Source organism: Esox lucius, chromosome 10 (assembly GCF_011004845.1).
Source record: "Esox lucius isolate fEsoLuc1 chromosome 10, fEsoLuc1.pri, whole genome shotgun sequence".
NCBI classification, from domain to species: Eukaryota; Metazoa; Chordata; class Actinopteri; order Esociformes; family Esocidae; genus Esox; species Esox lucius.
Genome location: NC_047578.1, coordinates 7,824,443 through 7,846,560, shown reverse-complemented (window position 1 = coordinate 7,846,560; position 22,118 = coordinate 7,824,443). Strand labels below are relative to the sequence as shown.

The window sequence follows — 22,118 nt, the reverse complement described above, 5'->3', positions numbered from 1 at the left end:
CAACATTCCCAATAAAACCCAGCCCTAAAATAAATCCCATCTCAAAAAATGATTTACCTACTTTAATAAGAGGTGTCCAAATATGTCATACTGTGGCAAAAATATTTACCTATTGATGTAAATCATTGTAAAGCATAATGGGTAAGCTTTGTCCATTGTCTGTCCGGTTTAACAAGGGGATGTATAATTGGATCGAGATCTTCAATACAGTCCTGAGATTGTGTATTAATGTGTGTGTGTTCCTGCCTGTGTGTGTGTGTGTGTGTCTGCGTGTGAATTAGAACAGTCAGTATTAACACACTGCAATGTGACACATTTTCCACGAGTGCATTGATTTTAAGGCAGACCACTATATTCCCTCATCATAATGGCATTCACGGCGCCAGTAATTGGCTCATTCTAACTGAAACTGTGTGCTATTGTTTGCTAGTTCAGTCGTCCTTTTTTCCCCATAATTGACTTCATTCAGCCAAGTAACAACGGGATCTTTGTTTAAGGCGTATTTGTTGTCGTTGTGGCTATTGAGGCTAAGCTAATAATGTGTGGTTCTGTCAGTATTTTCGTAGGTTGAGGAGGTCGTGGGGTGTGAGGTCTGCTGGCTGCCCTGACTCTTTCTATCTTTGCATTGCACAGGTTGTGAGAGCCGGGGCAGACACCACTCCTCATCTTCCCACACCTACATACAGCTGGACAGATGAGAGGCAAGCAGACCTTTGGCTTAGAGACAGAGAGGGACTTATTTACACAGAAGATTTACGGAGGCGGAAGTGGCGTTGGCGTCAGGCCGGGAGTCAAAAGACGGTCGCCTTTTTCCCCAGCCACATTCCTCTTCGCGACCCAAATTGGACGTCCCAGCGTAATTGGGGGAGAGGCAGAACTTCAGAAATGCCTGTTGAAATAAGCAAAGGTTTTGGGATGTTGGGTGTTATTGAACCCCTCAAACTTCCGTCATTCTTGTACATGTTGGTGCTACTGGACAGACCTTTTGTGATGGTCCGTGTCATTCATTAAGGACTATGTCCTAACTGGACTAAGGAGTGACTCTGAAATCTAATATTCCCTTAGTTCTCCTGATCCCCTTGTTACAAGAAGCGTATCATTGGTGTCCTAGTATGTTAGTTGTTTCTTTCCCTATTACCTTTTCACTCTTACTTGTTCTTAACCCCCCCCCCCCCCCCCCCCCCCCCCCCTCGTTCTATGATGGCACTTAACTCCTTTGACCTCCCTGAGCATCTGATCACCACATCCAATCGTTGGGATTGACTCAAGTCATTGATGGTCCAGTCAGCTGGTGTTATACTCAGTAAAGATCTTTAATTCGAGATGCACTTGAACTTTGGCCCTCATAATCATCTTCTAGTGTTGTGTTGTTGTCCAGGCTACAGTAGTGGAAAGTAGACTTACAAAAAGGTTTAATCACAGTTGCCCTATTCTGGTGTACTAGAAACAAGTAACTGTGTATGAAGACCAAAAGCAGATGAGGTCTAACTTATCAGTAATAACAGCATGTATTATAATGGTAGCTTCTTATGTGAGTGTGTGAGGTTGCTTTTTGGTGTTGAGGCATTTTAAAGTCTTCCTTTGTCTCTCATATTTTTGCAGTGACAGTTTAACTGACACTTCTTTAAAAGCAGCCCAGCTCTTTTGCCTCGTGTGTGTGTGTGTGTGTGTGTGTGTGTGTGTGTGTGTGTGTGTGTGTGTTTGCGCGTGCGTGCGCGGATGTGCTCATATGTGGATCCCCAGAGCTCCACAGGGAGTGCTGTCAACTGAGTAGCTGCCTTGTGGTCCCGTCTGTCTGTCTGGGTCTTGACAGAACTGTCACAGTTTGCCCTAACGTGTCACTGCATGTCTCTCCCCCACTCATTCCCACATCCCAGGACCCTCTATATCACTTCTTCACATCCCACCCCTCATCTGTCCAAGGACCCATTTTGTCTGTGGGAGTGGCCAAACCACACCCAATGCTTTGGTCCAGTGGAGAATAAGGAAATAAAGGTGGTGTTTTCTGTGGAGGTTAGACACTTCCCTGTGCCCGGTGGCACATCATGTCACTTCCATGAGCCCTAATCCTCTTCCTCATGATCCTCCTACACGTCACATTTGAAGGACTGCAGCTGACCCTCCCTTACAAAACAATTTCGGTTTTGAGACTGCAGTAAAATTGCTAAAACTGCAGTGAGAGAAAGTTCTAAAATTGTAGTCAACATTGGATTTTGCTTACAGTAATTGCAACATGCTGCAGCTATACTGCACTCTAACTGCAATCTTTTCTTGGAAGGACTACTACAGCTAACCTTCTAAGCTACAACAGACTTTACTACAACAGACTTTACTACAACAGACTTTACTACAACTAACCTAAGTGCAAGTAATCTGACTACAACTAGCCTTACTACAGCTAACCTAACTACAAATAACTGTACTATAACTAACCTTACAGTACAACAATTAACCTTACAATAGCTAACCCAACTATTGCTAACCCTGCAACAATTATTCATACAATGGCTAACCCTACTGCGACTAATCCTACTGCAACTAACCCTACTAAAGCTAACTGTGCATGGCTCTGTATCTAACCATTAGGCTTAGGGCTAGGCTGTGTCAAACTTTGTATGTGACTGAACCATTAGGGCTAATGTAGCCAATATATTCCATTTAGTTTAAGAATATGCGGTGTTCCAACAGGTTAGAGTGTGTAATGATCACCTCATAGATGTGTTCTGTTATCGGTGTGTACAGTATTTATTGGTAAGGCCAAGTTTTTCTTGTCTTTTTTTAATTTTTTTTATTTGTGCCTTCATTACTGGATTTTGTCTGTCATAAAAGCCTTTTGCTATTACTGTGTTGTGGAGATATTTAGTTAAGCTGACTTTTGAGTAGGAATCAAATGCCTCCGCTAAATGTATTAATTGTTGACATATTTGTTAACAGTACATGCATTATGCCATAATTTGTTTACAGACATGCCTACCAGACTATTATTTGTTTATGTACATTTCGGTGTGTGATTATTTCTAACATGTTTTTTGTACGAGGATATTGTGTATAAGTTCATTATACACAGTGACTGATATACATACTGTAAGAATGTTGCTGCTCTTGTGATGTGTGTGTATGTGATGTTTCCCGGCCTGCCGGCCACTATAGCTCTCAGCATTACAGCAGAGCTTTAATAAACTCTTGACTTTTTCACCTTATACCCGTAGTGATGAATGAGAGTCAGACAGCTAATTAATTGCATAAAGGTGTGAGGGTGGCCGTAAAGACTGCGGTCAGAGGTCCGTTTGTGCGTGTAACGCCCTCTGTCATCTCTGATTTATCACGGGGGAAGCGACCCTTCTTCTGCAGACGCCCACTGACTGTTAACTGGCCTAGAGCTGGTGAGCAGAAAGTAGAGGGCTGTGTGGCCCTGTTTGTCTCTCCGCAACAAAACTGATCTGTTTATTTCTGCTAAGCCCGGATTCTGTGGCCTCACCTCCCCCTGTACTGATTCACCCCGCTCTCTCTCTCCTTTCTCTTTCTCCTTTACTCTCTCACACAGTGCCAGACACAGAGAGACGGTGTGTGTGTGTGTGTGTGTGTGTGTGTGTGTGTGTGTGTGAGACAGGGAGAGAGAAATAGACAGAGGGAGATGAAGCACATAGAGGCTTTCGTTGAATATCTGGTTAACAGCATAACAAAAGCCTCCAATGTGTCTAGCACCAGATGGCTAGGCTGCAACTTCCGAAAATACAGCCTGAGATGGAAGCCGGGACCCAGACCGGGATTCAAATACTATTTGAAATGATTTGAAATACTTTAGTGAAACCTGCCCATGTAGCACTTCAGGCAGGCTAAATCCATCTCTGGAGTATTTGAACCCGGGACCGGTGGACAAATATTCACGGTTAAGACCATAAGAAAGCCAAGTTGGCTCTCAGGGAGATGGAATCGGCACAGGAGGAGACAACCGTAACTGCCCAGGATCCACGGGGAGGGATGGAGTGGGGGAGCGGGATGGGAGGGGAGCTGCAGTCCTGACCATGGGGAAGAGTGCGTTTGAGACAGGGACTTGGGTCCGGAGGATGGGGATGGAAGGAGAGGGAGCTTCTGGAAGAGCAGTAACCTTTGGGATGATGAGTGCGTTTCCCATTACTGTCCTGACACAGGATCCGCCGAGATGATTTAATGGCAGCATTTTGTTTTTGCTGACTGCTCTTTTTTTTTTTTTTTCCCTTTCCTTTTTTACCATTAAAGGAAAAGAGAAAAGACATGCTAGGCTAGCGCTCGGCTCTGTGTGGGTAGACTGGCCAAGCAGCTCGAATCTATCACATCCCAGCCAGCTAGCTTCTTGCTTCCCCCTGCCTGTCTTATCCCACTGATTCTGCCACTGCGGTGTGTGTGTGTGTGTGTGTGTCCTGCTTCGTTTACTTCCTGGTTGCACCTACTTCCTCTTCCTTCTCACTCCTATCTTATTCCTTCTTTTTCCTCCGCTCTGCAGTGCAGTTGTCCCCCCTCCCTGCCAGCGGCCCCCCTTTGTCTCAGTGACTACACACTCTAAGATGAATCACCTAACCCCTGAGGTTCCTTATACAGTACCTTAAAGGGATGTTTTGTGGATCTTTTTTGCATGTTAGACCTCGTTTTCCACACAGTGTTAATGTTGTGGCATTACTCCGAATATTATTTAGGGTTTCAGCAGTTCACTGGTGAAACGCTATTGTGTTTGTTCCGGGTCATTATTATTAGGGTTTCAGCAGTTCTCTTTTCTGTGAGATAAAATGGCTTGAAGGTGCCCACATTTTTATGGTAGTAAAGGTCCAAGGGCCCCAACTTCTGGGGCAGTAGCATGCATGTTGCCCTCTTGGTGGCGCTGTCACAAGCCTCCAAAGTCACACTTTTTGCAAGCTCACCACGCCCACCCATTGGGACCTAGAGTCTTGAAAATTGGTACATAGGTGTAGATCCCCATGATTAAAATGTTTGCCATTGGGACCCATAAAGTCCGCTCTGATGTTCTTTTTACCATTTTGGATTTTTGGAAAAATACTAAAGAATTTACTCCTCTGGTTCCAAATGTCCGATCTTCACGTAAATTGATATTTGGCATCTAGGGACCAGGGTTTTCAAAAGTTATATCAGCCAGGCCAGTATGTCAAAAGGCATGGATGCCATTGACCAATGAACATGTGAGGGGGCATGGTTTTGCACATATATAGACACATCTCCCACAAGGATAATGGTATAATAATTCTACGTGGTACCTATGTTGACAAGGACCATAGGAAAACAATTACTGCTAGGATTTGTTTTAATCAACCACACGGTGGCGCTATTGAGTTTCCCCACATTTGGAAGGTCATCATACTCACCCCGTTTGAGATACTACCTTGAAAAGAGGTCGATAAGTCAACCTCCTCATAAGGAACATATTTGCCATAGAGACTCATTAAGTTTGCTTTAAGGGTTTGGCGGCCATTTTGAATTTGTGAAAAACGCTTTAAAATCATCTCCTCTGGCACCTAAGGACCGATCTCTCATTTACATGCATATTTGGCATCTATGGACAATGGTCTTCAAACGTTATATCAATCAGGCCAGTATCTTAAAAAACATAGCCGACATTGACAGATGAACATGTGCAGGGGTGTGGTTTTGCACATATATAGACCCATCTCCTACAAGGATAATGGTTGAAAAATGCTTCAAACCTTTTTACAAGTACATTTAAACCTTTTCACAAGTACTGCGTGATTTCTTAATATATATTATTTCAGTATGCACTGACAATTCCAGAATTGTATATTATGACATAAAAAATTGTCACCACAGCAGCCTATGAACACAATGTTGCTAATTAGATATGGAGCAGTATTCTGATTTCAACTGGTTAAAATTACATTTTGAAACTATTTAGGGCAGTAGTACTGTTAGAGTATACTGAATATTTATTGAGCAACCTTCAAGATTATTTTCCTGATGATCACTCAACTTGTATTAATAAAACATATGCTAACCAGCAGACAAAGGTTTGTGTTCATAATGCCTTTATTTATGTGATCATTCACTATTTCACTAAAGATGGTGAAAAATAATGAATTCTGATTCTTGCATATTTAATAATGGACAAATATTGTCAGTGAAAAACACCTTTATGAAGGTTATGTTGAGCTTGTTTGGCTAATTACTTTTTATGTGCGCAGCCATTTTTGTTTTAATTCTACTGAATTCTGTGACCAAATGTCTCTGCAATCAAAGATGGTTGAACAAGACGATTCACCAATTTGACCGAAAGTTCAAATCTTGATTAACTTCCTGTCTCTGAGTCACTCATCTTATCACCTGTATCCGAGTTTGTTTGATAAACAATCTTTAGCAGACAAGTTGCAAATCGTGAAATACCACATGTGCTACAGACCAGACATCATCTAATGTTAAGTTGATCAGTCTTTTTTTCTTTACCGGAAGGCAAGTCCGGTAGGTAAAGCTCTCATTTGCAACATCAATAAAAACAAATTATAATGCTTTTGAACAAAATTGTAAGGTAGACGATAAATGGGAACGTTTTTATTTTTTTAACTAAGTCGGAAATAACAGAAATGGTAATTAATGACACGCTATTTAACATTATATGCTAATAATTACAAAACATTGACGACTTGATAAAGTTATTATTTGGTATAGAAGATATTTTTCAAAACTGCTGCTGACCAGAGGCCTTTTTTGCTGGCCTAGTGATGTCATTTTTATAATTTAATATTTGCTAAATGCTAGATGTATTTTACAAAGTTTGTTCTCTTCAGTTTGTTGACATAGTTTCATTGCTTTTCTGTCCCTCGGTTGTGCTGTTTCCAGTGCAGCTCAGATAAATCAGAGCTTTTATCCAATCAGATTTTCCATGTGTGCTGTCTCCGGGTGAAAATCTATCCTGAGGCCTATAGAATTAGAGTGAATACCATCTTCTGTTGAAGCAAATGGGGAGGAGGTTGTTGATCGTCATATTCTTCAACCAATCCGATTTCGAGTTTGCCATAACAAGTCTGTTCTTTGGCACGTTGCAGCTTTCTAGCTTGACTAGTTGCCTACGTGTGCATTTTTCAGGTGGTGTGATCGGAGAGTCAGCTATCTAAAGGAGGTAGAACTAGTTAGGACATAATGTAGGAACATCTAAGATTGATTTTAACTTTGTTCAAGCAAGTTGTTCAAGCAAATACCGACAGGGTGGGGATCTTGATCAATCGATGTCATAAAGTCGATGTCATAAAGATGAATTTTTAAAATTACAAATATAATGTGAAATCATGGGGCACTGTGCAACATCCAGCAAAATAATATATTATTGTTCCTCTTTAACCCCCAATGCCACACACTATACTGTACATGGAATTCATATTGCCTCATTAGTTAGCAGCTAGTGGCTTTTTTTGGCTAGTTACTCCATCTAAAATTTACTTTCTACTATATGCAAATATTTAGTGGAATGCAACGTTGCCATGATTATTTAATTTATAAAAAAAACTACCTAGCATAGTCAAAAAATGGCTAACGTTAGCTATCGACGTTAGCTAGCTAGTAATGTTTGCTAATGGAAATATATTTAACTAATCTCAGTTTTATTTAACGTTAGTCCATGTAAAATCATTCTGGTGACATGAACAATATAACATATGGTTTAGCTTATAATAATTTGACCATTTAGAGATGGTGTCATGCTTTCAAGCCTTTGTAGCTAATCTATGCTCATGTAGCTAAGCTAATTCTTTGTTTTTATTTGTACAAGGACTTGCTAATATAAGCACATGTTTAGTGGAATGCAATGTTGCCATGATTATTACATGCAAAAATGTATGCTAGAATAATCTCAGTGATAGCATTAGTTCACCTTAAATCATTCTGGTGGCATGAACATTATAACCAGTGATTAAGCTATTAAAAATGTGCCTTTGGTAGGGAGTGTGTTATGTGTTCAAGCCTCAGTAGATAATCCATCGTCATTAGTTAATTTCTCTGTTTTCATTGGTTTTTACAGCTCCACTTCTGAGAGCTAAACTTATCAATTGCACCTTTAAATTGTAGACATGGCCATTAAATTAAAATTAAATCTGATTAGAAATTTAACAATAACACATGGGTACATAAGCTATATGCCCATGCCCTACCAAAGTCAACATATTTTTACAGTAAGAATAGGGAGGGCATTTTCCAAATAAATCAAAATCTGAAAAGGTATTGGTTTTATTGTTGCCACCTGTAAGAGTCTTTTGTTCATGAAAATTAAACAATTCTAAAATAAATAGTTTGCTCAATCATTGATGTTAATGCACATACTTCAGGAAACATACCTTTGAAACTTATAATGATTGTCTCTTCTGACCCCATCATTATCATACAACAAGCAAAGGGTGAATTCATTGATATGCTCTGCACTGGGGGACACTCCATTTAGTTATATTTACCATACAATTAATTATATTTACCAAACAATTAAGCTACATTTATTACATTCTGAAAATGTCAAGCAACTACCTAGTTACATTGTTTGGTGCTTGAGGTGTTATACTGCTCTGACAGGGTCAAACATTTGAAGTATCCATTTTAATCTGATGTATTATAATACCATTTGAGTTAAATGTTTCAGTTTGGCCAAACAGTGGCGGCCTAATAGCCATAACACATCTATTGTTCTTTGTCACTCAGTGAGATTACATTTGGTACACATGATCAGGGTTGTCATTACTTTGTGTGAATGATGTTTCAATTTGGCCACATGGGGGCTCTATAGGAAAGGAATTAACATAGATGTTGTATTGCTTGCAACTATGGATATAAAAAAATTGCCCTCTGGCTAGTAGTAGCTTCAATGCTGAAATCCGCTAAATGCTGCTTGCAGCTTTAATTTATTATTATCTTGTTCACTAGCGTGAGCCATACTGTTAGTTGAGAATAAGCTCACGATGACGACTGCATGGCATTCTATCATTTATCTATGTTTGAATCTACAGAGTGCCAGTGGACTCGCAGAGCTCATGAGATTATTTGCCTTTTCGCTAACAAAAAATGTGCAATGAAGTGGTTTTCACCCGTATTTATTCTCATTGCAGTAATAAACAATGACATATGTTAGCAAACACATGACTTGCCTGTTTATATCCATAATCTTTCTTCTATTTTCTTCTGTAAAAAAAATTATATAAAATTACATTTTGCCCATGAAATTACTCAAACCAGGACTGCCAACTCTCATTCCTGGAGGGACGAAACACTTGTGGTTTTCATCCTCTCCTTTTAATCAGGGACTGTTGCAGATCTGGGACAGCAGGTGAGTGCTATTAACTGCCAAGTAGAAACAAAAGATACATGTGTTTTGGCCCTCAAAGGGCGGCCTTGCTCTAAACCATTCAGGTTGAGCAGCCGCTGATTGATTTTACCCTCTGAATGATTCAAAGACAAGTGTAGGGTGGGAGATACAAGCCGAATATAGCATGCGAGAAAAAGTAGAAGAACAATATATAAAGGCTTCATTGAAAATCGTGACATGACGTGTTCTGTTGTCTTATGACTATTACTGAACCATATTAAAGATTTATATTCTGGAGACGTGCAGAGAAGAGTATACTATTGGATGACCTTTGACTGGCCTGCGATCACCCTGGTTGGCTCAAAGCCCTGGATTTTGCTAGCTTACATGCTTGTGTGGGCGGAGCCAAACCAGGATCAGCTACCTGTGTGTTTGTGTCCTGGGCGGCATCATTTCTCCCTGTAGCACCACAGAAGGCCAGTGCTCACAGGGTTACAGCCTTCAGGGAGCAGACTGGGGTCCTGGTTAGGTCAGTCCTGTCCTCAAGAGTTGAGGCTCTACCTGAAAGGCAGGGACCATGGACTGGCTGGTACTGGCGCTCCGGTCAACACACCCACACATTGCCCAGCTCCCCGTCTGTCTGTACCTGGCCCACTGAGTCCCCCTGCTGGCTGACTGGGGTAACTGCAGCTCCATGGCCACTAAGGAGATACCAGCCCCTATTCTGTTGGTTTCATTGCTCCAGGAACGGTATTTCAGTCTTTTTCTGGGGTGGTCAGCTAGTTGTTTCCCCCTTTGGCTTTGGTCTCCCTGCGGTGAGCGGGTTGCGCCCTAACGAGCCAGTAAATGCCTTGCCATGGACTCCCTTTCTCTTTCTCGACCCATTCATTACCTCCTCGTACCTCCTTCTGAAACAATGCCTCTTTAAAAATGTCCAGGCATCGCCCCGTCGCCGCCCTGACACTAAATCAAAAAGTGGTATTCTATAGGAGAAGGCCCATAATCCACTTCCTTTCTATAGAGAGGATTCGCAGAACTACTTTGTCACGGGTTGGGACACAGGAGTCGATGGCTAAGCGCTTTGTGGTGTATTGATCTCCCGTCGCGTGAACACTCCGCGGGTAATTGCACTGCCCTTGTGTGATAAATTCACCAGTGTTGTTTTGGCCACTCTGGGGGCTTTGGTGCGGCACAGCAGGACCTGGGAGGTGAGTTGGGATCACACACAAGCCTGAAGTCCTCCGTACATGGAGAGGTCTTTCTCTGTGGATGTCGTACAACTAGGACATTCTAAGGCCACGAGCCTCACGCGGTGTAGAAAGGAATCTGGGAGGTCCGAGGCCACATGCCTTAACTGTTCCATGTATGGACAGCTCGTCTCTTTGCATGTGGTAAAGCAAAGATGTCCGTTGATTGTGACGATGATGCATTTCAACTTGAAGCCTGTTATTCAAGTTTTTTTTTTCTCCCAATGTTTTTAATTAAATCGCAAATCAGCTAATCACAATACTGAATGCCAATTATTCTCCTCACAAGTAAACAACATTTAATTACCATTTACAAACTTTGGCAAATTTGACTTTTCTCACTGAAGTATATATTTTTTAAATCTGATTTAGACTCCTGCAATGGTTTAGTTGAAAAAGGGCTGTGTATCACGACCACTTGTATAGGGGTAATTACCTTGAGTAGGCTAACACGTCTCCCCAGAGTAGAATATCACTTCCACTCCAGAGGAGACTCTCACACCATTCCAGAGTAGAATATCACGTCCACTCCAGAGGAGACTCTCACACCATTCCAGAGTAGAATATCACATCACTCCAGAGTAGAGTATCAAATTTCCCCATAGTAGACTATCACATCGCTCCATAGGAGACTCTCACATCGCTCCATAGGAGACTCTCACATCGCTCCATAGGAGACTCTCACATCGCTCCATAGGAGACTCTCACATCGCTCCATAGGAGACTCTCACATCGCTCCATAGGAGACTCTCACATCGCTCCATAGGAGACTCTCACATCGCTCCATAGGAGACTCTCACATCGCTCCATAGGAGACTCTCACATCGCTCCATAGGAGACTCTCACATCGCTCCATAGGAGACTCTCACATCGCTCCATAGGAGACTCTCACATCGCTCCATAGGAGACTCTCACATCGCTCCATAGGAGACTCTCACATCGCTCCATAGGAGACTCTCACATCGCTCCAGAGTAGAATATCAAATTTCCCCAGAGTAGAATATCACATCACTGCAGAGTAGACTATCACATCACTCCAGAGTAGACTATCACATCACTCCAGAGTAGACTATCACATCACTCCATAGGAGACTCTCACATCACTCCAGAGTAGACTCTCAAATCACTCCATCGGAGACTATCACATCACTCCAGAGTAGAATATCAAATTTCCCCAGAGTAGACTATCACATCACTCCAGAGTAGACTATCACATCACTCCAGAGTAGACTATCACATCACTCCAGAGTAGACTATCACATCACTCCATAGGAGACTCTCACATCACTCCAGAGTAGACTCTCAAATCACTCCATCGGAGACTATCACATCACTCCAGAGTAGAATATCAAATTTCCCCAGAGTAGACTATCACATCGCTCCATAGGAGACTCTCACATCACTCCAGAGTAGACTATCACATCACTCCAGAGTAGACTATCACATCACTCCAGAGTAGACTATCACATCACTCCAGAGTAGACTATCACATCACTCCAGAGTAGACTATCACATCACTCCATAGGAGACTCTCACATCACTCCATAGGAGACTCTCACATCACTCCAGAGTAGACTCTCAAATCACTCCATAGGAGACTCTCACATCACTCCAGAGTAGAATATCACATCTCCTAGGGTGCATAATTTTTTCCTCATCAGACGACTGCATATACATTTCAGACTTAAGATTTGGCTTACTTACATTTTGCATCCCAGCTCCAGCCTAGTCATGGAGCCCTTTGATATTACCTCAGGTGAGTTAAGGTTTGCAGATGCTTACCCACTACATGAAGAGTCACCTTCAGTTTCATGCTGATTGCATCATGATTAAACCGCTCTAATTGCTCCGATTCCTTTTAATATCCAATTATTACTCACTTGGCCTCTGGAAGTACCTCTGAAATCAATGGGATCTGACTCCCGTCCATCTGTCTCTGTGGTGGAGGACTGAGACTATTACATTAAATGAACATTGATCTAGCCTGTATCTTCTCACAAGCCCCTGCACTGAACTGACTTTTTGCTTAAAGTTTAAACACATCCTTTTAACTTTAAATCCTGTGAATCCTTTTTCCACTGTGTCATATAATCTTGGCAAAATGCACTTTGATTTCATTGACTAATGTTGTGTGTGTGCGCATTAGAGCGTTTTGCCCTGATCGCCTGTCTGTCTCTGTGGGTGAGGAGGAACGATGGAACATGGCTAGGAGGATCCCTGCGGGGCCACACGCTCCAGAGAACAACCTTTTGAAGTGGGGAAATGTAACATGAAGTTGTGAGAGCTGTGATGAGAGCAGATCAAACCACCACCGAGCCACATGCTTGTCACTACACTGGGAAAGAGAAGACAGGCAGAGAAAGGGACGAAACGAGAGCGTGGTATAGAGTGGGTGTAGGCCCTGTGCGGGCAAGGTTTGTGCGGGGAAAGTTGGAGGGTTAGAGGGTTACGGAAAGGAGGTAGCGAAGAGAAGGGGCCCCTAAGATTAAACAGCAGATGAAAGGGGATACAAGTCGCCAGCCGAGAGCAACATGTGTAGCAGACAAAACCAATCAATTGGCCGCCTCACGCCCAATAAGATTACATCAATCAATAACCACTCTTATGAGTGATTGGATTTTGTCTGCTTCAAGAGGAGAGGCGAAGTGGGAGGGATCTGGGGGGACAGACGAGCAGCTCAATTTTCCCAATGATTAAAGCAGAGACAAATTGGTTTGATAACATCAAGGACCTTGCTGGGGCTGGGTCTATAAGGCCAGTGTTCAGTGCAGATAGAGGTTGAGCCACCAGGTATGACGGACACACTCTGTGAAAACCAGCTAGCTTAGCACTGTTCTGTAGCCCCGATAACCTGCTCTATACAAGCTCTGTGAGGTGTTCGCATGTATGCAATTGGGACCAAAACTGATCATCGGCCAACACCATAGATGAAACTATTTTGGACCTGTTAGCATTGCTGAGATGCATTATAATGTATGAACTGTAAAATAACGTATTATTTTCTGTTGTACATTTTAAAATAAATACTAAATACATGTATTTTATAGTTCATATGAGAAAGAAGGTTAGGTAGATATTTTCTCTCATTGGCTAGCTATTCAAAGTTATTATCAGCATGTGAAGTAGATAGTTGTTAGATTGTTAAACTATGGCATTAATTTAGTTGTTAATAATAACCTATGTTCAAATTGTAAAGATTCAGTTCAAGTCTGTGTTCATTAGATAGCTAAGGCAAACGGGCAACGAAAGTGTGTATTATCAAGTTGCATCGTGTATGTTGAGGAACATTTCCTGAACAGGAAATATTTTCGTCCCAGTTATTTAATGGCCTAATTACACTTTTCCGCAAATGTTGACTGCAAGATATGTGTTAGAATTACATTTTGATTGTCAGTGGATGTTATTTTAGCGTGCTATTACATGTTAATTTAGCGTGCTATTCCATGTTAATTTAGCGTGCTATTCCATGTTAATTTAGTGTGTTATTCCATGTTAATTTAGTGTGCTATTCCATTTCTTACAGTGAAGAAACGTGACTGAAACACTGCTTGCCTAACAAGTCACTTGCTAGCTACTGTATGTGCGCAGTTGATAGGTTAATTTCCTAAAGCAAGCATAGGTGCTTGCTTTAGCTGTTTTAAAAATATTTTGACCACAGGGATAAAATATGTTAAATTCAATGTGAACATAGACTTTGATGAGGAGAGTTCTTTATTCGCACATCGTTTATAAAAGGGTGGAGATATGCCTCTTAAACGATGCACCGTAAATAAAAGTCAGCTGGGCCATGTTTTAAATGAATGCTGCTGTCTAACACCCGACAGGAGTATAGTAGATTAGATGGGTACCCTGAGTGGGACTGGTCCTCATGGCTGTCATTTCAAAACCATTACGCTGTCATCTTCCTCGCTATATAGGTTCCTCATAAGTGGGTTAACTCTTGGCACCTTGTGTGCCTCTCACACCAGCAACCCCGCTTCTATTGCCTGCCCCTCCCTTGCTGCCATACCTAAAGGCTAACATGTCTTATGGAGGTTGGCAGGAGTTGCATGAAGGCTATTTAGGAGGTTCTACAAGGGGAACAACTTTTTTGAAATATTCAGTATCTCACAAATGTACACCCTTACATTTTTACAAATAGTTGATTATATCTTTTCATGTGACAACACTGAAGAAATGACACTTTTCTACAATGTAAAGTAGTGAGTGTACAGCTTGTATAACAGTGTAAATTTGCTGTCCCCTCAAAATAACACAACACACAGCCATTCATGTCTAAACCGCTGGCAACAAAAGTGAGTACACCCCTAGGTGAAAATGTCCAAATTGGGCCCGAAGCGTCAATATTTTGTGTGGCCACCATTATTTTAAAGCACTGCCTTAACCCTCTTGGGCATGGAGTTCACCAGAACTTCACAGGTTGCTACTGGAGTCCTCTTCCACTTCTCCATGACGACATCACGGAGCTGGTGGAAGTTTGTGACCTTGCGCTCCTCCATCTTCCGTTTGAGGATGCCCCACGTATGTTCAAAAGGGTTTAGGTCTGGAGACATGCTTGGCCAGTCTGTCACCTTTACCCTCAGCTTCTTTAGCAAGGCAGTGGTCATCTTGGAGGTGTGTTTGGGGTCGTTATCATGTTGGAATATTGCCCTGCGTCCCAGTCTCTGAAGGGAGGGGATCATGCTCTGCTTCAGTATATCACAGTACATGTAGGCATTCATGGTTCCCTCAATGAACTGTAGCTCCCCAGTGCCAGCAGCACTCATGCAGTCCCAGACCATGACACTCCCACCACCATGCTTGACTGTAGGCAAGACACACTAGTCTTTGTACTCCTCACCTGGTTGCCGCCACACACGCTTTACACCATCGGAACCAAATAAGTGTATCTTGGTCTCATCAGACCACAGGACATGGTTCCAGTAATCCATGTCCTTAGTCTGCTTGTCTTCAGCAAACTGTTTGTGGGCTTTCTTGTGCATCGTCTTTAGAAGAGGCTTCCTTCTGGGACGACAGCCATGCAGACCAATTTGATGCAGTGTCCGGCGTATGGTCTGAGCACTGACAGGCTGACCGACCCCCCCCCCGCCCCACCCCTTCAACCTCTGCAGCAATGCTGGCAGAACTCATACGTCTGTTTCCCAAAGACAACCTCTGGATATGACGCTGAGCACGTGCACTCAACTTCTTTGGTCGACCATGGCGAGGCCTGTTGTGGATTCTGTCCTGTTAAACTACTGTATGGTCTTGGCCACCGTGCTGCAGCTCAGCTTCAGGGTTTTGGCAATCTTCTTATAGCCTATGCCAGCAACAATTCATTTTTTCAGATCCTCAGAGAATTCTTTGCCATGATGTGCCATGTTGAACTTCCAGTGACCAGTATGAGGGAGTGTGAGAGGGATAACACCAAATTCAACACACCTGCTCCCCATTCACACCTGAGACCTTTATAACACTAACGAGTCACATGCCAGCGGATTAGACATTAATGGCTGTGTGTTGGGATATTTTGAGGGGACAGCAAATTTACCCTGTTATACAAGCTGTACACTCACTACTTTACTTTGTAGCAAAGTGTCATTTCTTCAGTGTTGTCACATGAAAAGATATAATCAACTATTTGCAGAAATGTGAGGGGTGTACTCACTTTTGTGAGATACTGTACATTTATATGTACATTAAAAGTAAATGTAATTAAAATGTATGGCTTAGCTAATAATAACCTCCTCACCATCCAGCCAATTTGGTCTGCATCAGTGAGCAGTGTTTCAATTCAAAGATGCTTACAGAGATACAAAACAAACAGTACAATAGGTTCATTAAGGTAAACTAATTAAAACAAGTAAAGTGTTGTACACACTCACCTAATGAAACAAAAGAAGCCTCCTGTGTGCAGGGGAGTGATTTGGTTGTGTTGTTTGTCTCGTAATGTGCGCTCGTGAGAGTGTGTGTCTGTGTGTGTGTGTCACACAGGGAAACGGCCAGGGAAGTCCACCTCTCCTCTTTTGGCCCTGTAGAGGGAGATTCATGGTAAATCAATTGGTGGTTCTGTGCAACAATAGGAGGCCAGCTCATTAGCAGCGCAGACACACTTGTGGCTATTTGTCTTCTTTTCACTGAGGTGGCCGGAGGGTATTTTAAATTCCCATAGTTTCCTAGTCAGATATGACTGCTCAGCCGGTGTAACTGTGTGTTTGGGCGACAGTATGCTGTGTGTGTGTGTGTGTGTGTGTGTATGTACCACCTGCAGGTTCCCTGTTAATGTGAAGCAGATGTTCATTTCTGTTTCAACAACTTAGTAAGATTCCAATTATCCACCAAAGAACTGTTTTGCCTTCAAAACACTGTGTCTTTGATTTGGTCAATTTAACAGGTTTAGGGCAAGTCCTGGACTAAAACGTGCAACAAGCCGGCGTTTGATGCGCCAACAGTCTCACCTGCTCTGGTGTAAAGTTATCATCTGATGAAAATCTCTTTTTAAAGTAATTTGCCCAGGGGTTTTCTGGCCAATCAGGCGTTTCACCTGACCAGGGCATGACTGTAGTTGACCCACATCTGCTGGCACCATTCAAGATGGAAACCCGCTTTCTAGCATGCAAGATAAATCAGAAATGGTTCACCCATGTTGCTGGTAGTTAAATTGCAAAGGTAACTGCTTACAGTGGGCTACTACTATCATGTGTCTGGCATGTATGGCAGTGAATGACTTGTGATTGGCCAGAGCTCACAGGAACTGAGTAAAGGCTCCTCTGCTTGTAGTTCCAGCGCCTTAATATAAAGTGTGCTGGAGTGTATGAGACTAAATTTAAGACCCTAAGTTGGTTTATTTACACTTTGGTAATCGAAAAAAATAAATAAATGCGCTAACAAACTCGCAGTGCGGTAGAGATCCATGTCTTGCTGTGTTGAGCTTTAATAGGATGTGAGCAAAACAGCGGTTGCGGGTTTCCTCTGATGTTTTCCCCCTTTGACTTCAGACCAAATAATGGAGGCTGTTCTGAGCTGACATTCAGCTGCTGCCGACGGCATTGCGTTTCTCCGCTGGCCTGTCACAGTGAATGCATGGAGCAGATAGTGGGGAGCGGGGGGGGGGGGGGGGGGCCGCGATACAGAGGCAGTACAAGTAAAGAGACACAACTAGTATTAAAAAATAAAATGCGCCTGCCGTGAAATGAATTGGCAATCAATTTGACATATGGACGTGGTGGTTTAATGTCTAAATACCTCCAGGGTTACGAGAGATAAATAACGTATTGTACATAAGGTGAGTGACATTACAGACATCCTTTGGCTACGTTTTCTGTGGTTGCAGTGTTTGATTCGGACATTTTCCATTTTATCCTCGACTGGTTTTTTTGTATTTATTGGCTGTATCGAGGAAGGCACGGGGAATTACCATTCGGTGTTCTGCCCGCGGGTGTCACGGTACGGACCCTACCAGTGTCTCAGACGACTGACTTCAAACACAAGGCACTTTTGTAATTGTCATACCGTGTATATGTGTACAGTCCAGCATCATGTTATGGCTACACAGTAAAGATAAAAGGGATGGGGAGTTCAGATGGAAGTTGTTGTTGTTCAGTCCTGGCGTATATCTGATTGAAATTCAGTGTTACAATCATTAAGTTCTAGAAAATTCTGTGAGGCCGCTGCCCCGACTGGGAATTGGCAGCATTTCCTGCATGCATAACTCACTAATGGGTTTTATTGAGATGGAAACAGTTATATTGCCATCATACAATCAATGATGACCTTTGTGCTTCTACCTTTAGATCTCAACACACACACACACACACACACACACATCTATTTCTGTGGTTATTTTAGATTTGAAAATGGGAGTGAGTTTTCTGAAAATGTGCTGGGTCACTACAGTCCTAGCACCCCACCATTGAGATTCCTGGACGGCGAGGGGTTTTGGCCCAGGGTTGTGTAGGAGTATAGGGTTTGAGCATTTCCTGTTATAAAAGGGAAAGCGTTGACATACCACTTTTAGTGGTAAACCAGCTACAATGTTAAAGCGAATGTTGTAGCAGTAGTCAATAGAAATGATGGTCAATTTAATCTGGTTTGATTATATACAGAATGACGAATGGCAGAAACTGTGACAGCCAACCACATTTTTGTGTTACCAGAGTTGGGGAGTAACAGATTACAAAAAAACGGATTACAGATACTTTTGAAATTTTTTTATTATTTTGGATTAAAATTAAAATGTTATTACTTTTGCCTGAAGTGAAAAGAATAGGTGTGCGAAATAATTGACACATTGTATGTTTGAGTTTATTATTTAATGTTATAAAAACCTAGTTACTTGTACCAAAATATGTTGTGTGTGTGATCATCATGCGCGCAAAGGTGGACGGGCATAACCAGTTTAGTGACCGAGGGAAGCGCTTGTTTAAATTTCTCCGGTTTTGGTTGGTTGGATGGCTGTTAAAAACAGAGTATATCTTCCATAATATTAGCAGGGTCATATAAAATGCTATTCAGTTATTTACTCGACACCTAATTCTCAGAACAATGATAGGCAATAGGCCTACCTGGTGTTATATCATTTTAAAGTTTCAAGGTGTATTTGTCACATGTAGAGCCAGGACGAGTTGCACCGAAAAACTTTTACAGGAATTGTTTAATAGATTAGGCAACTTTTTGTTAGATAGCTGTAACATGGCGCCTTCAAGATGAAACATATGGAATTTACCATGTCATTTGAGGAGAAAAGGTGTGCTGGGAAGCACTCTGCCAAAGGATGTTTATTACGCGGCCACATCAACTCCGTCCATACAGGTAGATCATGTGATTCTGCTTGCTTTGCATCTCTGAAAGTTGTGTTCAATGGTTATCATCGGCTGCTGACGTCATTTACATGAAGCTAAGAGTGCAGGTTTATAATCACAGTTTATTTCTTTCATTTGCGTTTTGAAAATCCATCACTGGTGGCCATAATAATCGCAGGTTACGTTTGCGCGGGTAAATCTTATTTCTATGCGGGTGTTCAGGATTGCAAACGTGCATTCACGTGCCGGGGGTTTCTGCAACATTTTGACAATGTTGGTTGTGGAGCAAATCATCAGACTACTGCAGATTTAGTTTATGCGTGAAAAGCTACGGATATCTGAATTTTTATATACAATAATGTCAATACCCTTTTCAAGTAATTGCCATTTATTTTTCAACAGTGTTTTGAAGTAATTAAAAACATGAATAAAACACAAATAACAGAACAGGTTTGAGCATCATTAGATTTTGGGTTATGTTCAGATAAAGTCAGATTCTGGAAGATCAAGGTTTATTGGATTAATTGGAATGACTGAATATCTGACAGACCTTTAGCCTGTAATGTAGAGATGTAGCCCAATCATATTGAAGTAAAAAGCAATTTTTTGAAACCCATTTCCAAAGGCACTGTAGCTTACACAACCCATAAGGTAAAATGTGAATTCCGTTTTTGGCCACCTATGTAAACTAAAGGTGTTCAGTTGGTTATAGGCTATTCCTATTTATTTTCCAATGCCTCTTAATATGAAAGTAATTCAAAGTAATCAGATTATGTTACTGTGTTTGAGTAAACAAAAGGTTACATTACTGATTACAAATGTGGACAGGTAACTTGTAACTGTAACCGATTACATTTAAAAAGTAACCTACCCAACCCTGTGTGTGACTACCAACCATGTGGAGGGGCTGAGTTTAAGGAGTGTGTTTGACAGCCTGACTCCATGTTCAAAAAAGTAAAAAATAAAAATGTGTTACAACACAAAGGGATGTAAAGGCTTTTACTACTAAATGTGTGTTAATGTTGGGGATATTCTTGCAAATATAGCAAGATATCCTTATCTGTTCTTTTGTGAGTAGTTAAGGAATATTTCATTTTGTTGGAGTGGTAAGTGATAACCTTTAGATTTCACCATTAACCCCGCACGGTGTATTGACATGGATGTGGAACGGATGGATAAGGCTGGGGAGGCTTAGTTTATGATGATCCCTGGTGGTGGTTGATCCCTTAGGAATGGGTAACAAAGCCTGGTCTGTCTGGCGCAGCCACCGGCTATTGCACGTGCAGAAGTGTCCTAAAAACACAGTGGCTTCGCTGTGGTGAAACGTGGTCTTACGGTCAATGCGTTCTCGTGGAACAAGATCGATAGGCTATGCTCCAAATGATGGGGAAACGACCTCGGAGTTCGTGATGCGGACTAAGGCTTTTCAATAATCGGTTGTTTTAATAGACCTTGGATCAGAGCTCCTGGCATGCATGGATGCAGTCGTTCAAAGACGTTCACAGTATATTTCCCGTGGAATAAACATAACTACACACAACGTTGGATTCCTCGTTTAATTGTCAAGAAGTTTCAGAGACCGATTAGCTATTGCAGTGATTTATGTTGCAGCAATTTATGGTCAATCTCAGCTCTAGACCTGCAGTTGGAACAGAAAATAATATGCTATTTGTACTTTACAGTGTATGATTTAACAATATTACTATATAAACCAAAGAGAAGGCTTAATGATTAACGTACACATAGCAGGTGACGTGGATACTTCACAATAAGAAATCTAAAAGAGAAGGCTATTTTTTCATCTTACTGAAAGAGACTATTTAAAAAAAATCCCTTGAGTAAAGTATAGGCTATAAAATACATCACTATGTTTTTCTATTTTAAGCAAAGAGTCAATTTGCACGTAGAAGGCACTATAAACCAAAGGGCAGCATTTCTTTGAATTTTGCCCAATGAAAGAACAGCAGTAGTCGTAAAACATAACGAACATTCCGAAATGTTATCAGCACATCGCTGCAGTATTTAAACGATAGTTCACATCTGTCTCGGTCTGTCTGCCAACCAGCAAACAGAATATCAAATTATTCCTGTGAACATAAATCTCTAACACAAATTACAATTACACATACCAAATGTCACAGCTCATCAAAAGCAAATACGCCGCTAAAAAACATAAAATACATTTATTAAATTGCTACCAGTTTATTCTGCCTGAACACTATAAGGGATCGCAGATTCCATGAAGATGTCCAGTCCGCTCTCTGTGTAAAAGGTTTTGTGAGCAGTCTCACTGAGATGAAATAATCTCACCAGTTTGGCATAGGCCAGGGCCGCTGTCTCTGCCCTTACCTTCCAAAACCCGCCACTACAATATAATTAGGATCTCTGGTTCCTGGTAGTATTGTCGGTAAAAAGGGCTCCTCTGACAGGAGGTGCAGGGTTCAACTTGTAACTTCAACAGTCTTCATTATAGCTTCTCTGGACTTGTACACATCATTCTGACTATGTGCAGTAAAGGTTTTTGTTGTTTTGGCCCTGTATTCCAGCACCTGAATGAAATGATACAATGGCCATGTGGTAAAAGTTAAAATTATCAACTTAAATTTTTAGGGTATTTTTTCATTCATATTGCATTATAAATGAACGCAGGTTTTGTACATATTCCCGCAAATTATGGGTTGCAAAAGTATTTGGACAACTGACTTCACAGCTGTTTATTATTAGATGTGCACTTATGTGCATTTGCAGCGTAAGTGCAGGAGTGCTGTCAGTGTGTAGTCTGCTTTGCTCTTGCATTTGGAGTCTGTTGCC

The 22,118-nt window shown here is 41.7% G+C and overlaps 1 protein-coding gene across 6 annotated transcripts in view; it reads left to right on the top strand.

Moving 5' to 3' along the window:
* Positions 1 to 22,118, top strand: part of phf14 (PHD finger protein 14) — a 95,016-nt gene that overhangs the window by 52,043 nt on the left and 20,855 nt on the right. The window contains exon 19 of one of the 6 annotated variants that reach the window (XM_029122683.2): positions 634 to 1,175. The exons of the other annotated variants lie outside the window; for them this stretch is intronic. Within the exon in view, the coding sequence (XP_028978516.1) occupies positions 634 to 640 (7 nt within the window). The 3' untranslated portion in view covers positions 641 to 1,175. Of the gene's footprint in view, positions 1 to 633; positions 1,176 to 22,118 lie in introns of those variants that run through there. 6 annotated transcript variants of the gene reach the window in all.